The sequence below is a fragment of the Kryptolebias marmoratus genome, linkage group LG21 (assembly GCF_001649575.2).
Source record: "Kryptolebias marmoratus isolate JLee-2015 linkage group LG21, ASM164957v2, whole genome shotgun sequence".
Taxonomy (NCBI): Eukaryota; Metazoa; Chordata; class Actinopteri; order Cyprinodontiformes; family Rivulidae; genus Kryptolebias; species Kryptolebias marmoratus.
The window spans coordinates 13,622,671-13,648,374 of NC_051450.1; the positions used below are offsets into that span (position 1 = coordinate 13,622,671).

The 25,704-nt window shown below is 40.5% G+C and overlaps 3 protein-coding genes across 3 annotated transcripts in view; 2 read left to right on the forward strand and 1 right to left on the reverse strand.

The window, feature by feature from the left end:
• LOC108230446 (tyrosine-protein kinase yes) overlaps positions 1-16,826 on the forward strand; it is an 18,414-nt gene extending 1,588 nt beyond the window's left edge. The window contains exons 2-12 of the mRNA XM_017406688.3: positions 8,190-8,490; positions 9,346-9,445; positions 9,861-9,959; positions 10,178-10,281; positions 10,679-10,828; positions 11,253-11,408; positions 12,346-12,525; positions 13,362-13,438; positions 13,674-13,827; positions 14,486-14,617; positions 15,541-16,826. Of these exons, the coding sequence (XP_017262177.1) occupies positions 8,199-8,490; positions 9,346-9,445; positions 9,861-9,959; positions 10,178-10,281; positions 10,679-10,828; positions 11,253-11,408; positions 12,346-12,525; positions 13,362-13,438; positions 13,674-13,827; positions 14,486-14,617; positions 15,541-15,749 (1,653 nt within the window). The 5' untranslated portion in view covers positions 8,190-8,198 and the 3' untranslated portion in view covers positions 15,750-16,826. The remainder of the gene's footprint in view (positions 1-8,189; positions 8,491-9,345; positions 9,446-9,860; positions 9,960-10,177; positions 10,282-10,678; positions 10,829-11,252; positions 11,409-12,345; positions 12,526-13,361; positions 13,439-13,673; positions 13,828-14,485; positions 14,618-15,540) is intronic.
• A 73-nt stretch (positions 16,827-16,899) lies between these two features.
• enosf1 (enolase superfamily member 1) lies at positions 16,900-22,424 on the forward strand. Its single transcript, XM_017406689.3, has 15 exons — positions 16,900-17,052; positions 17,146-17,248; positions 18,372-18,487; positions 18,920-19,006; positions 19,104-19,130; positions 19,215-19,287; positions 19,377-19,415; positions 19,591-19,673; positions 19,748-19,870; positions 19,944-20,078; positions 21,285-21,326; positions 21,428-21,557; positions 21,753-21,852; positions 21,924-22,005; positions 22,116-22,424. The coding sequence occupies exons 1-15, from the start codon at positions 16,972-16,974 to the stop codon at positions 22,206-22,208; spliced, it is 1,314 nt and encodes a 437-aa protein (XP_017262178.1). The 5' UTR covers positions 16,900-16,971; the 3' UTR covers positions 22,209-22,424.
• Positions 22,371-24,846, reverse strand: tyms (thymidylate synthetase). The gene is made up of 7 exons (XM_017406690.3): positions 24,502-24,846; positions 24,196-24,269; positions 23,929-24,103; positions 23,204-23,305; positions 22,958-23,133; positions 22,798-22,869; positions 22,371-22,705 (listed from the first exon to the last, which is right to left on the reverse strand). The coding sequence occupies exons 1-7, from the start codon at positions 24,716-24,718 to the stop codon at positions 22,568-22,570; spliced, it is 954 nt and encodes a 317-aa protein (XP_017262179.1). The 5' UTR covers positions 24,719-24,846; the 3' UTR covers positions 22,371-22,567.
• Between the last annotated feature and the right edge of the window lie 858 nt (positions 24,847-25,704).

Sequence of the window (25,704 nt, forward strand, 5' to 3'; positions counted from 1 at the left end):
GTGACAGCAGGTCAGAGATATAAGCATTGTTCTGACCTACAAGGGGTTTTGGGGCGTGCTCTTTCCCTCATTCGTGTGTTTTATCAGCAGCTTGTTTAAGGAGCGATGAGCGGTACTCGGTGAAATCCTGAGCTGGGTAAAACTGTAACTGTGCTACAAGTGTTTGAAGCACAGCAGCCGACGACTCCATGGTTTTGTCTGACTTTGGGAGAAACAGAATTGTTTTAGTTTACACATTAATGCTACACATTATTGATGCACTTTGTCACAGTTTCCCCAATTTCTAAAAGGAAACACAACTTTTCAATTGTTCACAATGTTCACCTTTTAAAGCCTATATATATATATATATATATAAACTGAGTAATTGAGGAAACCACTTTAGATGACATGGATTCAGGTTTTCCTTCCTGGTTGCACAAATGAGTTTTTATGACCATGTGTCCCTGAAGGGAACTAATTTCTAAATGGAACTAGCATCTGTTAGCACCCGGAGTATGACCACTTTTAGCTCAATATCTATTAAAAAATGGCTCAAGTTCCTTTTGTGATCGCTAAGGTCGGTTAGTGAATCAGAATCACTTCATGAAAATTTGACTCTTCAAACTCTCTTCTATTTTAACTGGATGATTGTTGAAAGATTCCTTAATAAAGCCCACATTTATCTGTTCAGGTATTCCCGCCAGACTTGTTGATCTTGAACTAGTGCTTTTCTTTCTTGGCAGCCCAAAAATTATATAAAAAAAAGCCCAAGCTGTTCGTTGAGGTTTTATCTCTTACTTCCTATTAAAGTTCAGTAAGAGTCAAAGGGCTGTGAGCATCAGGGCCATCTTACACTTGAATTCCCAAAGCAGCGCAGAGTAAATCCCCAGAAAAAAAGTTGTTGATGCTTTTTCTGAATGCGTCAGTGTGGTCACATGATCCTCTCCAGACCCAATTTTAACCGTTTGGTGTAAAAGAGGCAGCCAGCATCTGCTGCAGATCCGAGGCTCAGTGTGGCTCTGCAGCCCCTTCCTGTCCGCAGTCGCAGCTGCACCGTTTCAGTCGGACTTGTCTGATGGATGGAGGAACTCCAGCATCGTACTTCCTTTAAGCCCGACCGCCTGGCTGTCATCCAGCCACATTTCTACTGATCTAAACCCCAGAGGAGTGGCGCTTCTGTTTGAAACAGTGAGACTAGAAATATTTTAGAATCAGATTTCAGTTCATTAATAATGCACAGTGTGCATGCATTCTTATGTCCTTTCATGTCTGCATCTCGTTTCAGTTAAACTCTGATTTTGTCGCTGCGAAAGCTTCACCTACAGATGATATAATTGCAGTGAGTGTGATTTTAAAGTCAATAAAAAGTTAAAAGGAAACCAGGACTGTATTCTAACCAGTGACACTTTTAGAGTTCGATTGAAGCAGAATGTTTTCATGGATTCAACAAACAAATGGGATGAAAAATTGAAATGGCTTCTATAATTTTTAGAGGCGCTATACTAGTTCATCTCTTGAGATTAGGGGACTTTTTTTTTAAATGACTGGACTAAAAGAATAAGAGTAAAAGCAGCTGAAGTACAAAATGAAATCCTGAAAGAAAAGGTTGTTCAAAACCACTTTAAAAGATTAGGAACAGGTCCGGCAGCATGGAAACAAAATCTAAAAGCAGGATCTCAGGACAGGATTCGTCCTTTTTGGTGCATAATGTCCAAACCTCTGAGACAAATTTTCAGATTTGTGATACTGTGATTAGTTGATAAAATAGACTCATGCTGGAACATTTCAAATTATGAACATAACTTCGTTATGTTCAAGATGGTATGTTGTCAACAAGCTCATCTTGTGTTGAGAAATGCTGACGTTTTAGGCTTTTTTGGTTCAATTTTGAACATTATGTCAGGCGATACCACCAAATCTCACATAATCTGTTAGCATGTATGAATCTCAGCAACTGAACTGTCAAATTTTAGCTCAATATCTGCAGATATCTGACTGAGTATGATTAGCTGTGGTGGCCATCTTGAATCAGGACGCTTCAAATACTTTCTGAGAGATTCATTAAAACCTGTTTGTTTTGTTTTTTGCTAAGCATGACTGATATACAAACAAATACACCATTATCACTCACCTTTTGCTTTTTGGTGGCAGGTGATAATAGTAGAACATGTGTTTAGAGATCTATTTTGTGACTGCAAGGACTGTAAATGCAAAAAAACACTACTTTAAAGTCTTTGACTTTCCTCCTGATTTAACCGCATATATTTTCTGGCTGCAATATTCTTTAAAAAAAACCCATCTCAGCTATATTTGTGGGAAATTTGTGGGATGACAAGCAGCTGAGCTCTTCACTCTGTCTTATCAGCTTTTTGTAAATCCTACGTAGAGTGATCACACTGTGGTCGGAATGAGGGAAGGAAAGTACCAGCAGGTCACTGATAAGGCAGGTTTGAGTAATGACTGGAACACAAGAATATGCGAAGAATGATTTCATACTTTTAGAGCTCAGGGAGGCAGGCAGTCTGAATGAACTGGGTGAGTGTTTTCCTGCCACAGCTGGCAGTGGACTGTGATTAACCACTGTATGTTTTCGGTTAAGAGTGCAAAACTCCGAGCCGCTGTTTCACATTTCCAATTCTGTAACTGCACTGAGACTAACTAGGAGCGAGAGCGTGAGAGTCTGACTCTAAATCAGTGGACGTACCAAAGACAGAAGGTCATGAGTCAGAACCTTTTGGACATCCAGCATCCTCTGTAAACCTCGGATATGCAGGGAAAGATTTGGTCCCTCAGGGGAACATCTGGAACTGGATCAGATCTCCACAAATAGATCAAGTTTCTTTTGTTTATTATATATTTCCTGGAAAACTTTGACAAGAAAAGCAACTATTTCTCAACAATGGAACAGCCGAGGAAGAGCATAAATGCTGTCAAACAGAGAGATATCAGCAAGGTTGTCCTTTTTCCAATGTCCTTGAGGAAGAAAGTGAACAGTTGAGTACAGCTGAAATAGGCGCATTAAACATTGCCCAATCTGTTACATTTTTAACTAGATACGGTCATTGAGGAAACGGCAATGACAGAAAAAGCATTAATGTTTTTATTGCAAATAGCTTTCTCTTTTTCTGCCGTTTACAAAGAAAAGCCAGAATAGGAATCTAGAAATGCACTGATTTGTTGTGAGACGGAGTTTGGCTGCAGAATGAGAAATCTTTACCCACAGAAGACTGTTCAAAACAGTTTGTGTCTAATTGCTTTGCTTTGACTGATGTTGATTGAAATGTCAAGCTTTGATTTTCTGTCTCTATCCGGTCAATAAAAGCAGAAATAAGACAATAGCGCCTCACAATTCCCGCCAGGTCTCGAAGGGGCTTCAGTACGTGTCTGTGCATGCGTGTTCTCATTAAAACATCCCCCTTTAAACACTTCATCTTCCTTTAGGGTTGTTTTTGGCTCGTTCTGGGGAAACTGGAAGTCGTCTTGTGCTTGCATGCAATGTGCTGTTGTAAGTCGTCCCCGGGCTGTGGGACGTCGTCCACAGTTACAATAAGTTTATGTAATTACCAGACTTTACCTGGTGATTTCACAGCTGTGCTTGTGAAGGATCTTGTGTTGAGTTGGGTACCCTTAAATACAGAGCAAAAAAAAAAAAAAAAAAAAAGTCAGATATTTTGATCAAAAGTTGATTTTTAGAAGTCAGGGGTGCTGAGGACCAACTTATGGAACTGATTTGTTTGTTTTAATTAAAAGACATAATTAAAAGACTTATATTCCATACACATTCAATCAATGAGATTTTGAAATAAATAAACAAACAGTAATTGCCTGTGATTTAATGATTTGGCCCTGGAGCTTTATGTAGCTCAGTACACATTTTTACCTGTGCTTCAGTTTATTAAAAACACACTATGAAGGCAGGCAAAAATAGTCAAATTTTCTCTCTAAAAGTAAAACTTTCTATACAAACAAATGAATATATAAGGATCTGGTTGTTCTTTTCAAAGTTGGTGCAATATTGTGATCATTTATTTGGGATCTGCTGGTGTTGCACTGGGGAAAAAAAGCACCCCTTCTGTGGAAAGTGCACGGACAAAAGGGTGTGATGTCAAGTGTGACAACAGCATGCTGCCCACAGATGTGCCTGTGTTTAATCTGCTGAGATGTGGTAAAAAAAATCAGCCCTAATCATCAGCCGGCTGACCACAAATTGTGATGTTTTAGATCCATTACAGCAGATTCTGTCTGCACAAAACTCAGTGGATCCTCAGATGTGATTTCTCCTTTTAAGTTGGACTGTTTATCCTTTGTGCTTTTGTTTCTTTGCTGCAACACTTTCCATCGTCTTCAGAGCCATTGCGCTCTGTTTCTTATTTTAGTGCACTGTGAAATGCTTTTATGTGTCGAAAAACCCCAAAGTGTCATTATGTAACAGCTGCTGATTTATCCGATTGATAGGGAGTTAACTGTGCTGAGCTCCGGGTGAAGCCAGTTCGTTCTGTCATTACAGCCAGAGTGAGCCTGAGAATCCTCTGAACCTCGCTGTATGACAAAACGACTGTCTGTAGACCCTGGTGGTCACTCTTTTTTTGTTTCTGTTATTATCCTCTTACGGTAAATCCTTCGTCCTTGTAATCCTCCTACTAGCTCCAGCTGGTAAAGCTGGCACTGCATGACTGCCCCCCCTCCCCATATTCAGCAAGCCTGCTTTCTCTCACTTTGTCTGTTTTGCACACAATAAACTCAAATCTGCTCCTTTGTACCAACTCTGACTCTAAAATGAGTTTCTATGACTCAGCTGTGTTTTACTTATGACACAGAATTTGGGGAAAACTGTCAAAATGTGCATATTGTAGGATGTGTGTTCATATCATTTATCACAAGAAATATGGTTTGTTGACCAAAACATTGATCTCAGCTTTAGATTGAAGATAACATCTTGTCTTAGGTTTCATTCATCAGCGTTATTTTGATGAGGGAACAGATACCCATTTGCAAAAAGCCCCTCTTAGGTGACAGATAAGTTATAAAGCACTGTTGTCTGTCAGATAAAAATTTAAATACAGTTACAAGGCTGTCAAGTTGGAGTTATCGGTCGGACCCAAAACGCAGGCAACACAAGGAGCTCGAAGAAACTAAAGGTCAACATGGCAGCAAACTTACAAAACTCAGGCAAACAAAAACCTTGAACACGCTCCCAAGGACTACCAGGCTACACATCACTGCCACAATGAGGGGAAAATGACCAGACTGATATATAAAGGCTAGGCTGACGAGGGAGTGGGAGCAGGTGGGTGATTACAAACTGGAGACAGGTGTGAATGGGGTGGGCAGGCTGACATGGAAAATCCCTGAGGAACAGACAAAATGGAAATGACGCTGGGAAACACTGGAAACCCAAACTAGAAATACACAAGAATAACTAATAATAAAATACAGAAACACAAAGGGCTAAAGATAGTAAAACCCAAGTAACAGATTATTAAAACAAAGATCTCAAAAGGAAAGAACAGATCCAATAAATAAACTCAAAGAGCATATGGAGACAGATTACACAGAATTATGGAAACACACTCATGAAACACCAGATTTCACAGTGCAGACAGAAACGATGATGAAGAAAGCCACAAAGAGAACTGAACTCCAAAAACACATAAATACAGATGACACAAGACTCAATAGTGACATGAACACACAGAACTACTGAAACACAAGAGTGACAGGGATCAAACAGGAATACAGAACTCATAGAAACACAAGAACCACCGAAACACAGAACAGATCCACAAGAACCGAACCCACAGGAATCATGAACAGAACTCCAGATCCAAAGGAAAACAGATCTACAGGAACCAACCAAAAACACAACCAAGATGACTGAAAAGAAAAAAACCAAAATCCATAAGAACAGTCGACAAAAAGATCCTCACAGACACTATTAAATGTAAAGTCAGTATCTTACCTGCAATAAACAGCAGGCAGAACAATGTCAGGGAGAAATTTTCACACAGTTCTAAAGTTTTATGTGCTAAAAGAAATATATATATATATATATATATATATTTATGAACTAATCTTAAACACCTATTGAATTTCATCAGCTCCTACATTAGCCGTATGTCTGGATATTTCACTTAGTTACTCATTCTCAGTTTGACTTTGTTCATTTACATTTTCACAAGTTCTTTTTACTTCCAAGTTATACATTTTTTGTTTTTCTTTACTAGTTTGACCATATTAGTGATATAAACTTTCAGCCTGGTTTTTGTCATCTGTTGTTCCCTTTAAAACAATGTAAATGCACTGACTGCAAACAAAGCACAAGTTACTAATCCTTTTGCTTTCTTTGTGTAATTTTTAGGAGGTGTTTTTGTGTAATGTAATGAAGGAAGGTGTATTAGATGAGTTGAATTGAGGGGGGCACAGATCAGAAATAACAGGTCAGGTGCTACCTTGCAGCCGTTAGTGAATAAAACTCATTAATAAAAATAGAAGTTCTGCTTTACTTTCCTCAATGTTTATTGTAGATGTAAAGTTTTAAGACACTCATTTTCATGAAACGACTGGTAAAATGTTCAGTTTAAGGTGTAGATATTAAATACACAGGGGCCTGTTTTACAGCTCGATAAGGTCGCCCCTGACCAAATAAACCAGACTTCCATTCATTCAGTAATTAAACATGAGACCCCCACCACCACCACCACAGTGAACCACTGAATGAAGCCCTCTGCTTTCCATGACAGTGGTTTCATCCTGAGGCTGAAGGAAAAGTTGGCCCAGAAACAGAAAGTCCTTCCTCATGCCAACGTTCTCAGCATGTTGGCTGCAGATCTGAAGTATGAGATTAGATTTATTAGCAGACTCATTCCAAGTGCTTTGTAAGAAATCTATTATGAGACATCTGCTATTTTGAAACGTCTCCAGTGACAGATTACTCCTAAAATTGTTTTGTAAAAGGACAGCCAGTTGCAACCTGCAATTCAACACATGTGCAGTTTTATTTGTGCTCTAAATCTTTCAAAGGTTTCTGTGGTGTGTCTGCATCTTGTTGATTTCCTTGGCGGTTCATCTGGAGAACTCAGTGAACTCTTGGTTTTGTGCTTCCCTCAGGAATAGAAAAATAAACCCTCCCACCTCGCAGCATCAAGGTCGCTGCTGCAGTATCAGAGAAAAATTCACTGTAACTGATGGTTTCTTTTATGTGATGCTGTCGTTCAGTGAACTGATGTCCTTACCGCTGTTACCATCTTTTCCAAAGCACCTTTTGTTTGGTTTCCTGTTGGAAACCTCTTCACTGCTCAGTTACGACTCCTGCCGTTGTTGTTGGTGAACAAAATCGTTCAGATCTCCCCATGTTCAGATTTCTCTGTTTGTTTCACTCTCTCCACATTTTCTTGACGGCAAAATCCAGCAATGCACCGTTCTTTAAACTGTAATATAAGATACATGATCATCAGGGCAATCTTTAATATAAAATAGGTTTTTAAATAACGGTTTTTCATTAACAAATCTGAGTTTAGTTGTGTATAATGTGCCAAAATACTGTGTCTGTTCATAAAAATATCAATCAGTGTGAAAAGCTTATTTTGCTAAAGTGGTGGACAAAAGTCACGCCAGGTGGAGGTTTGCAAATATACAAGATTCTCTTTCTGCTGAAAGTCACCACTGTATTCATTCCCCTATTTTTTTTTACCTATATGATCTATTCACTGGATGAGGGTCACAAAAAGGGCTGATTTTATTTGTAATAAGGCAGAAATGAAGGTATTAGGAAGCATGACTTATTCATTTACAGAAGTGTGGGTCCGTATACAAGAAATGTATAGTTTGTTGGTATTCATCAAACGTTGTGTAGTAATACTTAAAATGACCGTAAGCTGCATGTTATCCCTTTGTTTTACAAGTCTCTTAACATGAATGCACAATTTGAATGTGCGTGGCCATATTTAAAACAGTGATTTAAAGCGGATTTTCTTTTCACCATACATCCCAGTTATTACAGAGCTTAACATCTTAGTGGTTGAACCACCAGCAAAATGATTTACAAAATATTATCAGGTCATTACATTCTGGTTTTGTAATGTTCCAGTGCCTCTAAACGTCATGTTGCAATCATTAATCACACCCTAAGCCTTTCCCTCCATGTTGCCCTGTCTTCTCCGTTCTGTTGACGATAAATTAATCTCCTCTGCTTGTGTCTGTCCGGGCAGGGCGAGACAATGGGCTGTGTTAAAAGCAAAGAAGACAAAGGCCCCACGATGAAGTATCAGACGGAGAACTCCCCAGAGTCAGACGCCAATGCTGCTGCCACCATGCCTCACGTCGGTCACTACGGGCCAGATCCGACCCAGCCGCAGCTGAATCAAGCTCCCTCGTCTTCAGCCGGAGCTGTAAATTTCAACCACACCCTCACGCCGTTTGGAGGCTCCTCCTCTGTCATAACGCCTTTTGGAGGAACGTCAACCTCGTTCTCTGGTCCTATGTCCAACTCCTTCTCTGGTGCCGTCTCAAGTAAGAAGTCCTTGAGTATTTCTTCCTGAAAAAGGACACCAGTGCTTCATTGCTTTGCTGCAAATGGAATTTTTAAGAATAGTGAAGCATTTTCCATCTTTGAATATTCAAAATTGTGTGATCTTTTTGCATTTTATCTGTATTAAGATTTGCTATGCCACAGAATGATTGTGTTTTTTGTCATAACATTGATTTTGTGTGTAAGAACCAGTAATCCTGCTCCATATTTACGGGCCTCAGGCACTCGGTGTCAGTTTTATTTGAGGTTGTTACCACTAACACCAGTTCTGCTCTCAGTTGTGATCCTCAGAACAAAGAGCTGGGACTGAACCTTCCTTTTTAGTTGCGCCTTAGGTTATAATCTTCCTCCATGTTGGATTATCTGCTCTTAGTCGGGGGGCAAAGGTGCCTCTGCGGTGGTGTTTGCTTTCAGCAGGTGATAATAGGATTACTGCTGACAGTATTGTTGTAAGTGGGTTCATGAAAGTCCTCTGTGCATGAGTGCTGCTACACAGTACACACAATAATTTTAAAAAGATGAGCTGATTTATTGCATAAAATAATGACTTGAGGTTTTTAGTGATTACTTTGAAAAAAGCTCCAATAACTTGCTGCCTTTAGTCTGATTTATTTGTGACACGAATACAGACTCTTTAGTTTATGTCTTGTCTTGTCATAATTATATTTACATGCAGGTCAAGTACATACTGCAGCAGGCAAAGGAAATCAGCAGATCTAAAAGCCCTTCAAAGGACAGATTCATCCATCTCACCTGATAATACTGCACCCAGTCCTGCAGCACATTCAAAACTAACAAGATATTTATGAATTTAGGTCTTGATTTTCTCTTTTCAGGCGGCGTTACCTTCTTTGTTGCCTTGTATGATTACGAAGCAAGAACGTCGGATGATCTTACATTTAAAAAGGGTGATCGCTTTCAGATCATCAACAATACGTAAGATTTTTTTTTTTTTTCACTTTCTCTCCTTCAATGTGTTTCTTAGAAGTCTGCATCTGTCCTCCTTTCACTCTGTGTTGTTCATCTGCACCTGTCTCTATGCTTTTCTTTGCTTTGATGAATGACTTAGATTGCTGCTTTTGTGCTCGTGCTGCAGGGGTTTCATCTGACATTACCGAGCCGTAATGCAAAGTAAATTAATGTCATTCAGTTCAGATGTTTAGACGCGTAGGACAAATAAGATTTACAGCTGTATCATTTCAAGCTCTTTTTATTAGGATGGCACATAAATATTTCCACCACCATTAACAGTGCTTCAGTGCTGCTATCAGTCAGACTGCCATATGTATAAATGTCAGTCCTGAGCTGAACCGTTCGTCGTGTCTCTCCCATTTCATTGTTCTTCCTGCAGAGAAGGAGACTGGTGGGAGGCTCGCTCCATCAACACTGGGAAGAAAGGCTACATCCCCAGCAATTATGTGGCCCCTGCTGACTCCATTCAGGCTGAAGAGTGAGACCTCGTTGCTGCTTTTTATAATCTCATTATTCCATCTACAGAGCCTGTATCAGAGGCAGTAGCATGTTTCTGATGTCTCAGTGTGATCTATTATCGACAGCCTCCACAACCTGGAAGAAGCTCCACAGTGTGCCTTTGATCATCTAAGCAAGCAGACGCGTTCCCTTGTTCATTTGGCTGTTTTTCTGTCAAAAAATTATTCCTTTTCTCAGGTGGTACTTTGGCAAAATGGGACGCAAAGATGCTGAGAGGTTGCTGCTCATCCCTGGCAACAGTCGAGGAACTTTCCTGGTGCGAGAAAGTGAAACAACTAAAGGTGATTCTGTCCTCGTGTGCAGAGGAGCGTGACTTTCAGGCGTGTAGAAGTTAATGTCTTCTCCAGCAGACATGAAGGTCTCATGCATGACAGTGCTCAGTTTGTTTCAAACGTTTGTATGCAAAGTAATATAAAATAACAATGAAAACCCGATGGCAAAAATGGCACATTTTCATGGTGTTGCGGTTTTAAAAAATTAAAAAGTAAATGTTTGATTTGATTTGATTTCAAAACAAAACTACTACAGCTTAAACTAGATAGTTAGAAGTGTATTAGATGCTTTTTGTACATAATGGTGGAATACCTAAACAAAAATACAGATTTAATAACAGCTAAATTTAATAATGCTACAAAAGTAAAACAGTGATGATGAACGTTTCTTCTTGTCTTCCTTTAGGGGCTTATTCTCTCTCTATTCGAGACTGGGATGAAGCCAAAGGAGACAACGTAAAACACTACAAGATCCGCAAGCTTGATAATGGTGGCTACTATATCACCACACGAGCCCAGTTTGAGACGTTACAGAAACTCGTCAAACACTATACAGGTATGCCGTTTGCATCACTTGCCTTCATCACAGCCTTGTCAGATCTCAGAGAATCATCCCGTCGTACAGCTCGCTGTGTTGCTAGGGGAGATGAATGCTCTTTAATTTTAATAGCACTTAATGGTGCAGTTAGGATTTTCAGCCTCCCAGCTCGTCATCCTGAAGGGGGCTGAGGTTGAGTCTTTGTGATTCCACTTGAAGCGGCTGTGATTCTTGAGAGATTTTTCCTGTGATGAAAAAAAAAAAACCTACTTCAACCCATTTATTTTTGATCATGGTTGATATAAGAGCATCTCAATCCATTCTCATCAAACAGAATGAGGTGGTGCATTAAAAAAGTGGATTTAAATCTGTCTGCTGCTGCTTCAGACTGTCTGGGTCTGTTTGATTGCGGCTGATTTTTCCCTCCCTGTCTATATCACAGAGCATGCAGATGGTCTCTGCCACAAGCTGACCACAGTTTGCCCCACAGTCAAGCCTCAGACTCAGGGACTGGCTAAAGATGCCTGGGAGATTCCAAGGGAGTCGCTGCAGCTGGAGATCAAACTGGGCCAGGGCTGCTTTGGAGAGGTCTGGATGGGTAAGATCATCTTCAGAAACCCAAAAGCAAAAGTTCAGATCTTTTGAAATGGGGTTCTGTGGAAAGGCCATGAACAATTATTATCTTATCTGTAATAAATAACTCTTTGATGGTCCTCGGTTTGGGGGAATGAAGGTTAATTCTGACTGAATTGATGAGCTAGAGCAGGGGTGTCCAATCCTGGTCCTCGAGGGCCACCATCCTGCATGTTTTACTTGTTTCTCTGCTCCAACACAGCTGATTTGAATCAATGGGTGATTAACAGGCTTCTGCAGAACATGAAGAGGTGATTTAACCACTGAATCAGGTGTGTTGGAGCAGGGAGACATGTGTTACATGGTTGTTCTGGCAGAATTGTTATGATATTGCTGCAGGAAGTGCTCCAGGTTACACTCAAAGCTGCTGTTTCTATTAGCGCTTGCAAAAGAGTTTTAGGTAAATAACATCTAATGCAAAACTCACAATGATGTATTAGTTTAAATAGTGTTCACATGAAGCACAATGAAATTTTTTGATATTGGAGTTGCAAAAGCAATCTACAACAGGTAAGATATTAACTGTTCATAACCTTTCTATATAACCCCATTTCAGAAGATCTGAATTTTTTATTGAAGACGAGGCTTTGCGAAGTCTAAAACTTTTAGTATTTAGTTTTTATTACTTATATTTTTGCACAAACCTGTAAAACAACTCCAGGTTTATGGAGGTGATGCAGACACCATGTTCTTGTGTGTTTCTGTCCAAACGGAGGAGTTGTCTGCTGAGAGTTAAAATCTGTTTAACCCAGGGTTATTTCTTCAATGAGTGCATGCATGACAGCACATGTCCAAGCAATTACCAGACCTAATTAATGATATTCTCCTTCTCCCAGACGATTACTTACACTAATTCCCCCAGTGGCTTCTGAGCTTTTTACTTCCTGTTTCTGTCTCTGCAGGCACGTGGAACGGCACTACTAAGGTGGCCATAAAGACGCTGAAGCCGGGCACAATGTCTCCTGAGGCTTTCCTCCAGGAGGCTCAGATCATGAAGAAACTCAGGCATGACAAACTAGTGCCTCTTTACGCAGTAGTATCTGAGGAACCCATCTACATTGTCACAGAGTACATGTCCAAAGGTACCTAAACCCTGCCTGACAGTCTGTTGAAAACCTACATACTGGCATTTTTACAAGCTTTTATCTCTCTGAGAATAAAAGAGCTCAGCTGTTTTGCGCTACATGATTCTAATGAGGTCTATTTTTGAAAATAAACAAAACGTGAAGTCTGAGCCTGCAGACTTTTCAGGCATAAAGCAGATATCATGGCTTCCGTATGTCAGCAACAGAGTCAGATTTATGCTTGGAAACTTCCTTGAAGGAAGAATGTAAATTTTATGAGCATTTTATAAAATATGCTGAACAGGCTGAGAGTTCATGGAAGTCCCCTGTGGTTCCTTAAAGCCAGGAACTGAAAACTGCAGCCGTTTGGTGGGAGGTTTTTGTAGCTTCAGCTGTATTGCGTTTACTTTTTTTCTCAGAGTATTATGAGTGATTGAATTTGTGTGGCTAAATGGTCACCTTGTAATGTATGCTTCATCCTAAAAGCTTGCAATTTGTTGCCATTTTATGAGCGCAACTGTTTAATATTTTCCACAGTTTCATAGACACTAAAAGAGAAAACTGGATCAAATATCACTGCTAATCACACAGTAAAACATTTTCCTGTTCGATGTATTATTTGGTTTTATTCAAGTTACACTTCAGCATTTCTTAATCCACTAAAATGTTTCTGTTCCAATAAATCTCAATGTTTTTTTGGCACAAAAACACCCCATAAAATCTTTAATATTCCTGCCCCTCAGCACTTTCTCAGACTCTAATTTTGCTGAACATATCGTCCATAACTAACAGGAGTATATTTATAATCTTTTGTTCATTTAGCTCACATCAACATTGTCTTGCTCTTGTTACAGGAAGCTTGCTTGACTTCGTCAAAGAAGGCGATGGTAAATTCCTGAAGCTCGTCACACTGGTGGACATGGCTGCAAAGGTGAAACAAATACCTGCTTTTCAAAGACAGAGATTCTTTTGTCTGTGTATTGTTGAGTTCAAAGCTCTATTTTAAGCCTCCGAGTTTTCTGTTTAAAAATAAACACGATGTCAGGTGAAGATGTTCTCCCAACAGATTTTCTTTTATTCCTTCACTTTGTTTTACGTCTGACAGATCCTCAAAGTGTAAGAAGCTAAAAAAGATTTACCGAAGCAGACAAATGTTTTATTTTTAGATCGCTGATGGAATGGCTTTCATCGAGAGGATGAACTACATTCACAGGGACCTGCGTGCGGCAAACATACTGGTGGGCGAGAACCTGGTGTGCAAGATCGCCGACTTTGGTTTAGCCAGGTTGATAGAAGACAACGAGTACACAGCGAGACAAGGTTTGCACGCAAAAACACACAGAGAAACAGTGTGAATCGCTGGGGTGTCAGGTTAGAAATGGGAAGAGCAGCAACCTCACAGCAAGTATAACACCATGTTGTCTCCCATTGTAATAAATTAGAGTGATAGTGGAAACCCGATGCTTCTGTTTGCTCTGAGTAGTTTCACTTTTCACACACTGGGAGAATTTATCTGTCTGAGATGAACAGTTAGAGGTGGGTGCGAAATTATACCTCAAGGAAGTGAATCTGTTGCTACAGGGACCCCACAACAGCAGCTTTATACTGCAACAGAAAGAAAGAAAAACAAATTGCTATAACACCGCCAGTTTTACAGATATTGAGCTAGAATTTGGTGTGGTAGTAGCAGAAAGTCATTTACAACACATGCTCCAAGTGCTAAGAGATCAGGCAAGATCTTGCAGTATTAAATGCAATCATGCATAACATTAATAACAAGATCTAACCAAAAAGGTTAAAACCATAATTCTTCAAGATACAATTATCTTAGTTTAAAACTCTGACATGAAAGGCAGTGGGCAATATGCACACATTCAAAGAGTCCTAGGTGTGTTAGGCCTTCATTTTATAATTATTTTGTCAGAATGCTAAAAAGGAAACAACCCAACCTCTAATGGAAACTTCTCTTCAACTCAAGGAGCTAAATTCCCCATCAAATGGACGGCGCCGGAGGCGGCGCTGTACGGTCGCTTCACCATCAAATCAGATGTCTGGTCCTTTGGGATCCTCCTCACTGAGCTTGTTACTAAAGGCAGGGTACCCTACCCAGGTGAGTGACACACACACACACACACACACCTGATGATTTGAGCAGCAGAGGGTTAGTGATTCACAACCATGGCAGCTTTGCTCCAATTTGTCAGGTTGTTAATGCCAGAGGATGAAATGAGGCTGTCTGATAGTGTCTGTGCTTGTTTATACCTCTGCAGGGAGAAAACTGACACACACCCTTTCTCTCACACACACACATACCAGCAGATTTGAGATTAGATGAGGCCATCTGGTGGGTGGGGGGGTTAGTGATCGGGAGACTGAACACCTCTGTTGTTAATGGCCATCTGCTGGAATCATACTGCTGTGAGGAGCTATGCCTGTAGTTTCCTGCACATGTCTGCTCTGTGTATCTAATGAAGCGCTGAAACAATTATTAGACTAGTTCAAAGACAGAAAATAAACAAAATAGTATGTGTCAAAAAGTCTAAAAGGAATATAATTTTATTCTAATTATAAGAAAAGATGTTACACTGCTGTTTAGAGTAAAAAAGCATCTGAAGCAAATAAACTGTCTTTGTTCACGACCTAAATTTTTCAAGTAGTGATGATTTTACGTAAAAAAAAGAAGTTTGTTTTATTTTCACATTGCTGAAGGCATGAGACCTGTGTAAAAAGCACAACACAAAAGTTGAAATGCAACACCAAAGAGCTTGAAATGTGTGTTATAAACACTTCAAAAATGTTATAAAGACTCAGTCATAAAATAATTAGGATGCTTTCAGGATGCAGCAGTAAGAACAAACTCAGTGGGTGAAGAGTAAACCGGTTTTTGCTCATTTTAAATATAAGAAACACCACTTAAGAAAGTTTTAGAGCATTCAGACTGACCTAAGCCATGTTGAGAGATGATTTTAGCCTTCAGTGAAAGACAAAAGCAATACAGAGGGCGTAGTAATCTTCTGTTTTCCCTCTCCTCAGGTATGGTGAACCGGGAAGTGCTGGAGCAGGTGGAGAGAGGCTACCGGATGCCCTGCCCACAGGGATGCCCCGAGTCTCTGCACGAGATGATGAATCTCTGCTGGAAGAAGGAGCCAGACGAGAGGCCCACGTTCGAGTACCTGCAGTCCTTCCTGGAGGACTATTTCACCTCCACCGAGCCTCAGTACCAGCCCGGAGAAAACCTATAGCCAGAAGAGGCTCCTTTAAAGACACACGAGTCTATAGAAGCCTGTGTCGCTTGCACACGCCACACTTTTTTCCCCCAGCGTCCATTCATATTTTGATGCTCACTGATGGAACTACAAAAAGTTGCTGTGGGATTTTTTTGGGGGGGTGTTATAGGCACAGATATTAATGTTTTAAATACGCTACATGTGGGATTCTTCTGTTTCTGTGAAATAAGCTGTAATTAAGCCTCCAGAAAGGAAAAAAAAATACACATCAGTTTGATTAGTTGGCTTTTTATGTGGTTTAATGTGGAAATGTTATGCTCATCTGCCTCTAAATTGTAGTCCTTTTAGTATATTAGGGAATTTAGCATAATTATTTCAAATTTTATAATATTTTGATAGTAGGTCTCAGACGGTTGATTCTTTTTTTTAAATCATGATTCATATAAGGGTGATGTTCCAAAAGTAAACCCAACAAAACTTTACTTTATTCATGTCATGTGTGGGTGGATCTTCAGTTTATTTTTGATATGCACCAATTTATTTGGGTATGAATTTTGTTCATATCACATGGACGTTGTGTTTTAGCTCCATTTAAAGACGTTTCTCTCCTGTTCACCACCCTCTGACGCTCTGTCCTGGCTACCGCTGGTTCACTATCATCACTGCAGCCAAATGCGCTCTATAATGTGTTACTGCTTTGGTTTTACTACAAGGAATCAGTGATGGAAATTATGGACGTGTGGCTTGCTGACAAGTCATCATGAGATGCAAAGTTGCTTCCAGCCAAGCATGACGAAGGATTTTACTGACAAGTATTTTTTCAGGAAAAATCTACAAAACTGTGACTGCGAACAACTCTTGGACTGATGGGTCAAACACTTCATTTTAAGATGACTGCAGTTTTTTTGAAAACGCTTATCTCTGAATTTTGCTCATCTGGGCTCTTCTGTGACAAGAACTGACCTTGTAAAAGAAGGGCTCGTTTTTATATGATTGTTGATAGAAATGAAAAAACTGCTGTTTGCATTTGGGAGGGAGGTTTGGGGAGAATATCTGTGTAATTTGTACAATAAAAACATGTTTCCCTCCTTGTTTTTGAAATGTTATAACGTGTTTCTTTAAGTGTGTAGTAATAGTTTAACCAATGATCATGTGAAGTGAAGTGGGAGGGCTTAACCTCTGCAGGTGACTTCACAAGGCACCACGAAGCTTTTTTTTTTTTTTTTAAAAAAGAAAAATGTTGCACAAGATTATTAATTTGACAGTGAGGGATGTGCGTTTTCCGACGTCTTTGGAGCAGCACGGCTCAGACGCGATGGTAAGAAGTTTCTGCACAAACAAACATGGCGCCACAGCCAAAGGGGTTTATTCAGCGAGCCTCGTTCTCCTTTTTCTGTCCCCGCTCCTGCAGCACACAGACCCGGATTATTCAGCCGCATATGTGGTTCTGGACACGGACAGTGGACTGAAAGGCTTCGGCCTCACGTTCACTCTGGGGAAAGGAACTGAAATCGGTGAGGATTACAGATTACAGCGAGCCTCTGCAGATCTCGGAAACGGTACTAATTTGGCGAGGCGTTCAAGTGCTCGGCACGAGCTCGGAATTTCTGCTTTCGAATCCCAACGCGAACAGCGCAGCATGGACACAGGTCAAAAAAAGGGGGAGATACACGATAAACACAGAAGAAATGACATCAAATGAGTACAAATTGGAAAACACAAGACCACGAGAAGAAACAAAAATGTATCCAGTAAGCCAAAAAGGTTGCAAATATGTGCAAAATGAGACACAAGGCACAAAAAAGCTCGAAAGAATGAACTTAAATGAACTCTAAATAGCCACAAAATGATCACCATGAGACACAAAACAACTAAATGCCAAAGAATTTGGCATTTTGAATTTTAAGAAATGAGACACAAAGTGAATAAGTTCAACAAAGCTGTCAAAACAAGATGTGTAAAGAGCAAATAATGAGACAAGAATGCCTCTAAGAGAATGAGTCAAATATATGCTCATATTTGCTACAGGACAAAAAGATAAATATAAGCATTGTTGTTTGTTTGATAACCTTTTTAAGATCCTCTACATTAGATTTCAAAATGATATTAACTGATAAATTTACAGCTTTTTACTGAGCTTAAAATTTTGCAGTTTACACAAATGAAACAGCAATCATTACGATCCAAAATAAAACTTGAGAGTGTAATCTTGTGTTCTATTATTGTCACAGAGAAAAATAGAAGTGTTGTTGCTACTCGCACAGAGACAGATCCAAATTGCAAAACTGCTTTTCTAGCAAACAGATATCAAAATAAATTCTCTCCAGCAGTCAGTCCTTGAGTCCTTTGTTTGAAGTAAAATGCTCACAGCCCAGTGCTCGGATCAGACAGGTTTGTGTATTTCTGACTGTTCTTAAAGGAAACATTTCTTTTCTTCTTTACTAAAACTATACAAAACCTACATCACCACCTTGTGGCCAGTTAGTAGATTTTTATAGTATCTAGTTTTCAGATGCCATACAAACCTCCTCTAATACCTCCATGAAGGTTACAGGTACTGATGAAAGTGTAGAGCTCTCTGGAAGCTTTTATCCTCCTTAAAGGCTGTTTTTGTTGTTGTTGTTTGGAATCCTGCAGTGGTGTGCGCCATCCAATCCCTGGCAGGACTGGTTGTTGGGAAATCTTTGCAGGAGATCGTGAGCAACTTTCGAGGGTTTTACCGCCTGCTGACCAGTGATGGCCAGATGAGATGGGTAAGAGCAGATGCCTAGTAATAAATATTAAATAAACTGACGTGGACAAAGCCGAAGCAATGAATTTGGTCCTAAATAACATTTAGGCTTAGTGTTTCAAGCTCTCATGACTGAATATCTGCCTTTACAAATCATACGTTTCTATCTTTGTGATAAACAGCTCAAGACGGAAATGTTTAAAGAATGACTTCTTCAAATTCACAAATCCTTTTTGGTCATTGATTTTTTGTTGCCAGAATCCAGAAGTCCTCCTCTTAGACAAAATGATCAAAACAAACATGGTGCACAGTTTGAGCTCTTGAATCCGGGTTTTTCAACATGGAGTTGTGTTTGTTGCCAAAGCTCATCTCAGCTGAATCTCATAGCAAAATAATGCCAAACAGACAAAATACAGCAATCAAAAAGAGTTTTTAATGCCAGTCATGTTGTCAGCTGGGTCCAGAGAAGGGCGTGATCCACCTGGCTACTGCTGCAGTCTTGAATGCTGTGTGGGACCTGTGGGCTCGAGCGGAGAGCAAGGTGGGGCCTTTGCATATACCGTGATGTCAGTAAATGACAGTTTCTCTCACAAACACGACATGTCGTGACTCACAACCTGCTGTCATTTTGCCCTCAGCCGCTGTGGAAGCTGCTTGTCGACATGGTGAGTCATAAATAACCGAGATCACTGGTTTATGTCCTGGATGTGGACATGAGGGAAATATTTTTGTCTCACGTGTCAACTCAGGATCCAAAGGCGGTTGTCTCATGCATCGACTTCAGATATATCACTGATGTTCTCACAGAGGAGGAAGCTCTGGGTAAGGCTTAGTTTAAAAAAAAAATGGCTTGTTTCTGAGTGAGGTTTTATCAAAGCAGCAGACTCTCTTTGCTTCTCTTTCTTATTCAGACATACTTATGAAAGCACGAGAGGACAAACAGCAGAGGGGTGAGAACGCTGAAGAGTCATTCACTTCCTGCCCAAATGGGATTTTGCTGAATTAATAGCCTCTTTAGAAGCTAGATGAGGGCTTTTAGCCAGCACAACCCCCTCCAGTAAGCTCTATTAAAGCTAATTTCCTCAAGTATGTATTATTTATGGGATCATTTCTCTCACCTGCCAGAGGATCAGATGTTGAAGGAGGGCTATCCTGCGTACAACACCTCTTGTGCTTGGCTCGGATACTCGGACCAGCAGCTCAAACAGGTCTCTGGACTGTAAAACACACAGCACACCGCATCGCTCTTTTGATTTAAATGTTATCCATGTGTCTTCTTAAGCTTTGTACAGATGCACTTAAGGATGGCTGGACGAAGTTTAAGGTGAAGGTTGGTGCTGACCTAGACGACGATATCCGCAGATGTCGCCTCATCAGGCAGATGATTGGACCCAGGAACACCTTGGTACGGTTGTTTTTACCACTACTCCTTTCAGTACATTTAAAATACAGTTTGAAATAAGTGTTTTTGTGTTTAGATGATCGATGCCAACCAGAGATGGGACGTAGCTGAGGCCATCAGCTGGGTGTCCAGGCTGGCTGAGGTCAAACCTCTTTGGATTGAGGAGCCCACGTCTCCAGACGACATCCTGGGTCACGCTGCAATTTCGAAGGTGAGACCTTTAGAAATGTTAGTTTCCAGGTTGCTCATTCATTAAGGCAGGACATTTGATCATGACAGTCCAGACTTGAAGAGGCAGAATTAAAACGAATGAGTTGTATTCATCTTCAGCCTCCTTTGTGCTCATTTAATTTCTCTTCGAAAACTCTTTATGTCTTCCATGGTTATTTTGTTGTTTTGTGTTTCTCAGTGGGATTTTTGTGTCATTTTGTAGTGGTTGTTTTAAACATTTTGCTTGTAGTGTTTTTTTGTTGATTTGTGGCTTCGTGTCTCTGGGATAGTTTGTCTTTTTATGTCCTTTTTTAGATCTTCGTGTTTGTTTGGCATCTTTTAATTTTGTGCCTCTGAAATGGTCTTTTTGAAGTTTTGTTTCTCTAAAGTTCATTTTGTGTTTCTTTGTGGTGGCTTTGTGTCTTTAAAGTAATTAGCTGCCTTTTTAGTAGGGTATGTTTTGTGCTTATAAATTAACTCTTGGGATAACCAAGGTCCTGCAGATCAGATCAGACCGGGTCTGGTTGTGGCCTCTTGCAGGGTTGGGAATGAAAAATGATTGTCCAAGCTTGTTAAAGAACGCTGAAGTATCTTCAGTTTTGCTTACAAATATTTGATAAAGTGAAACATGAATTATAAGAGTAAGTCTCTCTCTCACTTCCTCTACTGCTTGATGTTCACTAGTAAGAATTAGCTGGAAGATTAGATTAGATTAGAAATCACCATATTGGAAATGTTACTAGTGTGCACTTCTGTTTTTCATCCATCCATCCATCCATCTTCTACCTCTTATCCTTGGTCGGGTCATGGAGGCTACAGGTTCAGGAGAGAAACCCAGACCTCCCTTTCCTTGGCGACACTCTCCAGCTCCTCCTGGGGGATCCCAAGGAGTTCCCAGTCCAGAGTGGATATATAATCCCTCCAGCAAGTTCTGGGTCTGCCCTGAGTTCTCTTCCCAGTGGGACATGCCCGAAATACCTCCAAAGGAGGCGTCCGATGCCCAATCCATCTCAACTGACTTCTTTCCATTCAAAGGAGCAGCAGCTGTACTCTGAGCTCCCCCTGGATGACAGAGCTCCCTACCTTATTTCTAAGGCTGAGTCCAGCCACCCTAGAAAGGAAGCTCATTGTATCTGGGCTTCTGCTTTCCAACAATAAATATTGCCATTACTGTTAAAGAATCTGACCTCTGGGTTTCTTTTCGCAGGCTTTGGCTCCACTCGGGATCGGGGTGGCTACAGGGGAGCAGGTCGGACCTCTAGTTTGTTCTCATACACGTAAAGTACCACAGACATACTGGATTTGTTCAGGTGATATTATCTGTTGGTTTTAGTCGCGTGTTGTCTGCAGTGTCACAACAGGGTGATGTTCAAGCAGCTACTCCAGGTTTCAGCGCTTCAGTTTGTTCAAATAGACAGCTGTCGGCTGGGCAGCGTCAACGAGAACCTGGCTGTGCTGCTGATGGCCCATAAGTTTAAAGGTAATACTGTTATAACTTCATCTTTTACACATGTGACTACACATATTATCCACTTGCTTGATTAAAAGAAAAAAAAAAAGACTAAAGGAAATCTCTTTTTCCTGTATATAAAAAGTGCTTCTAATTGCTGTACTTAGTTGTATGTGTTAATGCTTTTGAGATGCATATTTAGAAATCTTTGGGGGTTTTTTTCAGTACCTGTGTGTCCTCACGCCGGAGGAGTCGGTCTGTGTGAGCTCGTCCAACATCTCATTCTGTTCGACTACATCTGCGTGTCGGCGAATCTCAGCAACCGGTAAATGCAGGGGTTGTTTTTAGTCACCGTAAATATTTACCCATTACAACAACCTCCCTTTTTTTTCCCAGAATGTGTGAATATGTGGACCATCTCCATGAGCACTTCACTAGTCCTGTGGTGATACAAAACGCCTGCTACATGCCCCCGAAGGTAGATCTAAAAATAATAAAAACAACAACAAAAAATAAACAATCTACATTGCTCACAATAAGTTTCAGACAGATCAGTGTCTTTATGTGCATGATGCTTCCTGATTTTAGGATCCAGGGTATTCTTGTGAGATGCTGGAGTCATCAGTGAAGAAACATCAGTACCCTGAAGGAGACGTTTGGAAACTGCAAATGAAGAAATAGGGACTGCATTTTAAAACGTTTCACTGCTGCAAGTGAAAATGTTTTACTCCTGTTAGCAAGGGGCTGCAATATCAAACCCTTTGTATTAAGATTAGAAACATTTCTACACAAACTTAGTATAATTTTTTATAATGTTCATTGTTTGATTACAACAGAGATCACTTTTTTTACTTACAGAATTAGACAATTTATTAATAAAATATAAAACACCTAAAACAAGACAATAATTTCATAACATTTTCTGTAACATCTTATCCAAAGCCACATTTAAGTCACTTCCTGCAGGCTAACATTTAAACCTGTGTACAGTACAGCTTAAAGCACAACAATCATCCCTAATCATCTTATGATTTGGGGTTTCACACTGCCATCTGCATCTTGATGGTGGGGTGCGGGTTGTAGTCACAGATCTCAAAGTCCTCTGCCTGGAAGTCGTCGATGGTTTCCACTTTTCTCCTGATTTTCAGTGTAGGGAAAGTTCGAATCTCCCTCTGAAGCTGCACATCGACACACACGAGCTTGTGTGAGTTTAAAAATCAGGCAGAACAAAGAAGGAATTTTAACTTTTCTTTTTTTAAAACTAGCTCACCTGCACTTTAAGAGGTTCGATATGGTTGATGTAGACATGTGCGTCTCCCAGAGTGTGAACAAAGTCGCCAGGCTGAAGGATAAGAAAATAGAAATGAAAACGTGCGAGGCGATGGACGACGCACTGATGGACAAAACACACTCGGAGACTTGACTCCTACCTTGAGTCCTGTGATGTGTGCGATCATGTAGGTGAGAAGAGCGTAGCTGGCGATGTTGAAAGGCACCCCCAGACCCATATCAGCCGAGCGCTGGTACAGCTGACACGACAGCTCACCGTCACAGACGTAGAACTGACAGAGAGCGTGGCAGGGGGGCAGAGCCATGAGGGGGAGGTCTGAAACGACACAAGAAATGTGAAAAAACTAACTAACTGACTGTTTGAGGAACAAAGAAACGTGACTCACCTTTGGGGTTCCATGCACACATGATGATCCGCCGGTCCTCTGGGTTCTTCTTGATGGTGTCGATCACTTTCTGCAGCTGGTCCACACCCTGTCCCGTGTAATCTGATGGAGGAATAAAAGACTAGTATTGGCATTCTAGTACGATGGAAGTAATCATGTCTCATTGTAAAATTCAGGTTAAAATTCCACTTAATGGTGCAACTCTGCCACCTTCAGACATAAATCTGTATCTGCAGCTTACACCAACAGGAATATTGTAATTTCAAGCTCTGGAAAGTCACAAAACACCTGTCTTAGTGCTTTTAAGACAGAGGAGTGATCCAAAAAAAATAAGATTTCTCAGGTTTCCACTAAGAAACATTGATAGAAAACTTGATAAAGTCAGCACAGATATGTGATATCAGGTACATCCTGCAATGTGATGCTTTGTATTGGTGTCATGATCCGTGTTGTAATAATTAATACAGACTAATTTCCATTGATGGGCTGCAAATAATTAAAAAAAGAACCTAGAGATATTTTAAGTCTGAATTTTGGTGATCATGTAGTTTAAACTAATTCACACCTTAGATCCAGGAAGTACTCCTTCACCAACATTTCTATAATTAATGGTAAATTTTACAAACGTTTAAAAACTAAAATGACACCTTTATTTGTCAAGTAAATCTAAAACAAGTTATTTCCCTCCAGAGAAGAGGATGAAGTTGGGACACAGATTACGGCACCTGTATGCATGTCTTTGTACTCTGCACCAAAGTGTCTCCACTGGAACCCGTAAACGGGCCCGAGGTCCCCCTCCTCTCGGTCGGTGAAGCCCAGGTTGTCCAGGAAGGCTCGGGACCCGTTGGCGTCCCAGATCTTCACGCCTTTCTCCGACAGCTCCTTGGCATTTGTCGACCCCTGCGATGCAACAACCAAACACCGGAGACTGGTTAATGATGTGTCCAGGCAAGCCTGCAGCAGGATGGCGTCCTCGTTTCCATCAGCTTCACCTTGATGAACCACAGCAGTTCTTCAAGGATCCCCTTCCAGAAAACTCTCTTGGTTGTCAGCAAGGGAAACTGGTCTACAAATAAAAACACAAACAGACTGTGTGACATTGATGCAGATGAACAAACCAGCAGCTCCAAGTACTAAAAAGATGGAGTTTTGACAGAAATATAGCAGTATTCATACATTTATCAGTAACATTACCAGCAAACACTAAAATATCTCACATGTATTTAAAAGGTGGTAGCTACATGACTGTGCGGACACACTGTTTCTAAATAAATAAACAATAAATAAGTAAACAATACCTCGCAGGCTGTATCTGACTTGAGCACCGAACACAGAAACGACTCCGGTCCCGGTTCGGTCTCCCTTCCTGCGGCCCTTATCAATGATGTGCTCGACCAGGTCCAGGTATCCGCGTTCGTCGCACAGAAACCCGGACTTGTCCTTCCTCTTCTCCGCCGGTGTGTCCTCCGTGTCCCGCTGCATGTCCCCGGTGTAGAGTTCTGAAGTGGCGGGCATTTTAAAAACACAAAGAGAGTCAACAAGTTCTGCAGGACCAGGGATAACCTTTTCTTCTGCTTCTTCTTATTTTTCCCGGGTGATTTTTGCTCCGTAGACACGTGACACCTTGTGGGAGCCAATACGAGGGCGAGACCATGGAAATCTCGCGAGGTTTCCGAAAAAAACGCGCCTATAGACCAAAACCTGCACGTCTGTCATAGACCTATACGTCTTAATTTATTCAGTAAACTTTATCCACAGAGACTACAAAATGTTATGTTTTAGCCTTGTTTAGCTTTTTTTTTTTCCAATTCTACAGTGAAGTCTAAAAGAATGAACAATTTATTTTTCATTCAACATTATATGTGCATAAAAAGTGAAAAAGTTATGTTTCAAGTCTAGCCAGAATAAACTGCACATTATCTGCAAATTTATTCATCAAGACAATGGAAGATCAGGCTTTCAATGTTTTTTCTTTGACTCACACTCATGAAGACTATAATTCTCTTATTTGCATGTGTGTTGTTTTTTTAATGTGCTGTGCCCAAGTAAAAGTTGTTCCTTCATTTAGTATTTACCAATATTTAGTTTAGAGTACAGTGTAATGACTTGGTGGATGACTGGATGACATAATGGACGTATGGATGAATGAGGCTAATGCAGTGATTAGGAGGTAAGTTTGCTGATCTGTGCCTTCAAACTGAGCAGCCATTTTCTTTAAAAAAATCCTCAAATTGTACATAAAGTGAGAGATTTAAAGCTCCTGCTGCACATCAGAATCAAAACCCTTTGAGACTTTTGAAATAGAAATCAAATCTTAAACAATAAAGAAGCAAATTCACAACTTGGAGACCTTACAGAATCCCTCCAGACAAGGTCGACACTCCCCAAATGAACATCTGAATAAATCTTGACATTCCGGCTCTGCCTCCTTAAGTTTTTGTTCAGTTTTCTTTGGCCAGTTGCACCCTGAAGTAACCCCACAACAGAGAATCTGCTCTCCG

Excerpts from the sequence above, each read along its gene's own strand:
- enosf1 (XM_017406689.3), top strand. The coding sequence starts at position 16,972 with ATGTTGCACAAGATTATTAATTTGACAGTGAGGGATGTGCGTTTTCCG. Across the intron at positions 17,053-17,145 it reads AGCACGGCTCAGACGCGATG|CACACAGACCCGGATTATTC; the intron begins GTAAGAAGTTTC and ends CCGCTCCTGCAG. Across the intron at positions 19,674-19,747 it reads CGGACCAGCAGCTCAAACAG|CTTTGTACAGATGCACTTAA; the intron begins GTCTCTGGACTG and ends TGTCTTCTTAAG.
- tyms (XM_017406690.3), bottom strand. The coding sequence starts at position 24,718 with ATGCCCGCCACTTCAGAACTCTACACCGGGGACATGCAGCGGGACACG. Across the intron at positions 23,306-23,928 it reads GTACAAAGACATGCATACAG|ATTACACGGGACAGGGTGTG; the intron begins GTGCCGTAATCT and ends TTCCTCCATCAG. Across the intron at positions 22,706-22,797 it reads TCGAACCTCTTAAAGTGCAG|CTTCAGAGGGAGATTCGAAC; the intron begins GTGAGCTAGTTT and ends GTCGATGTGCAG.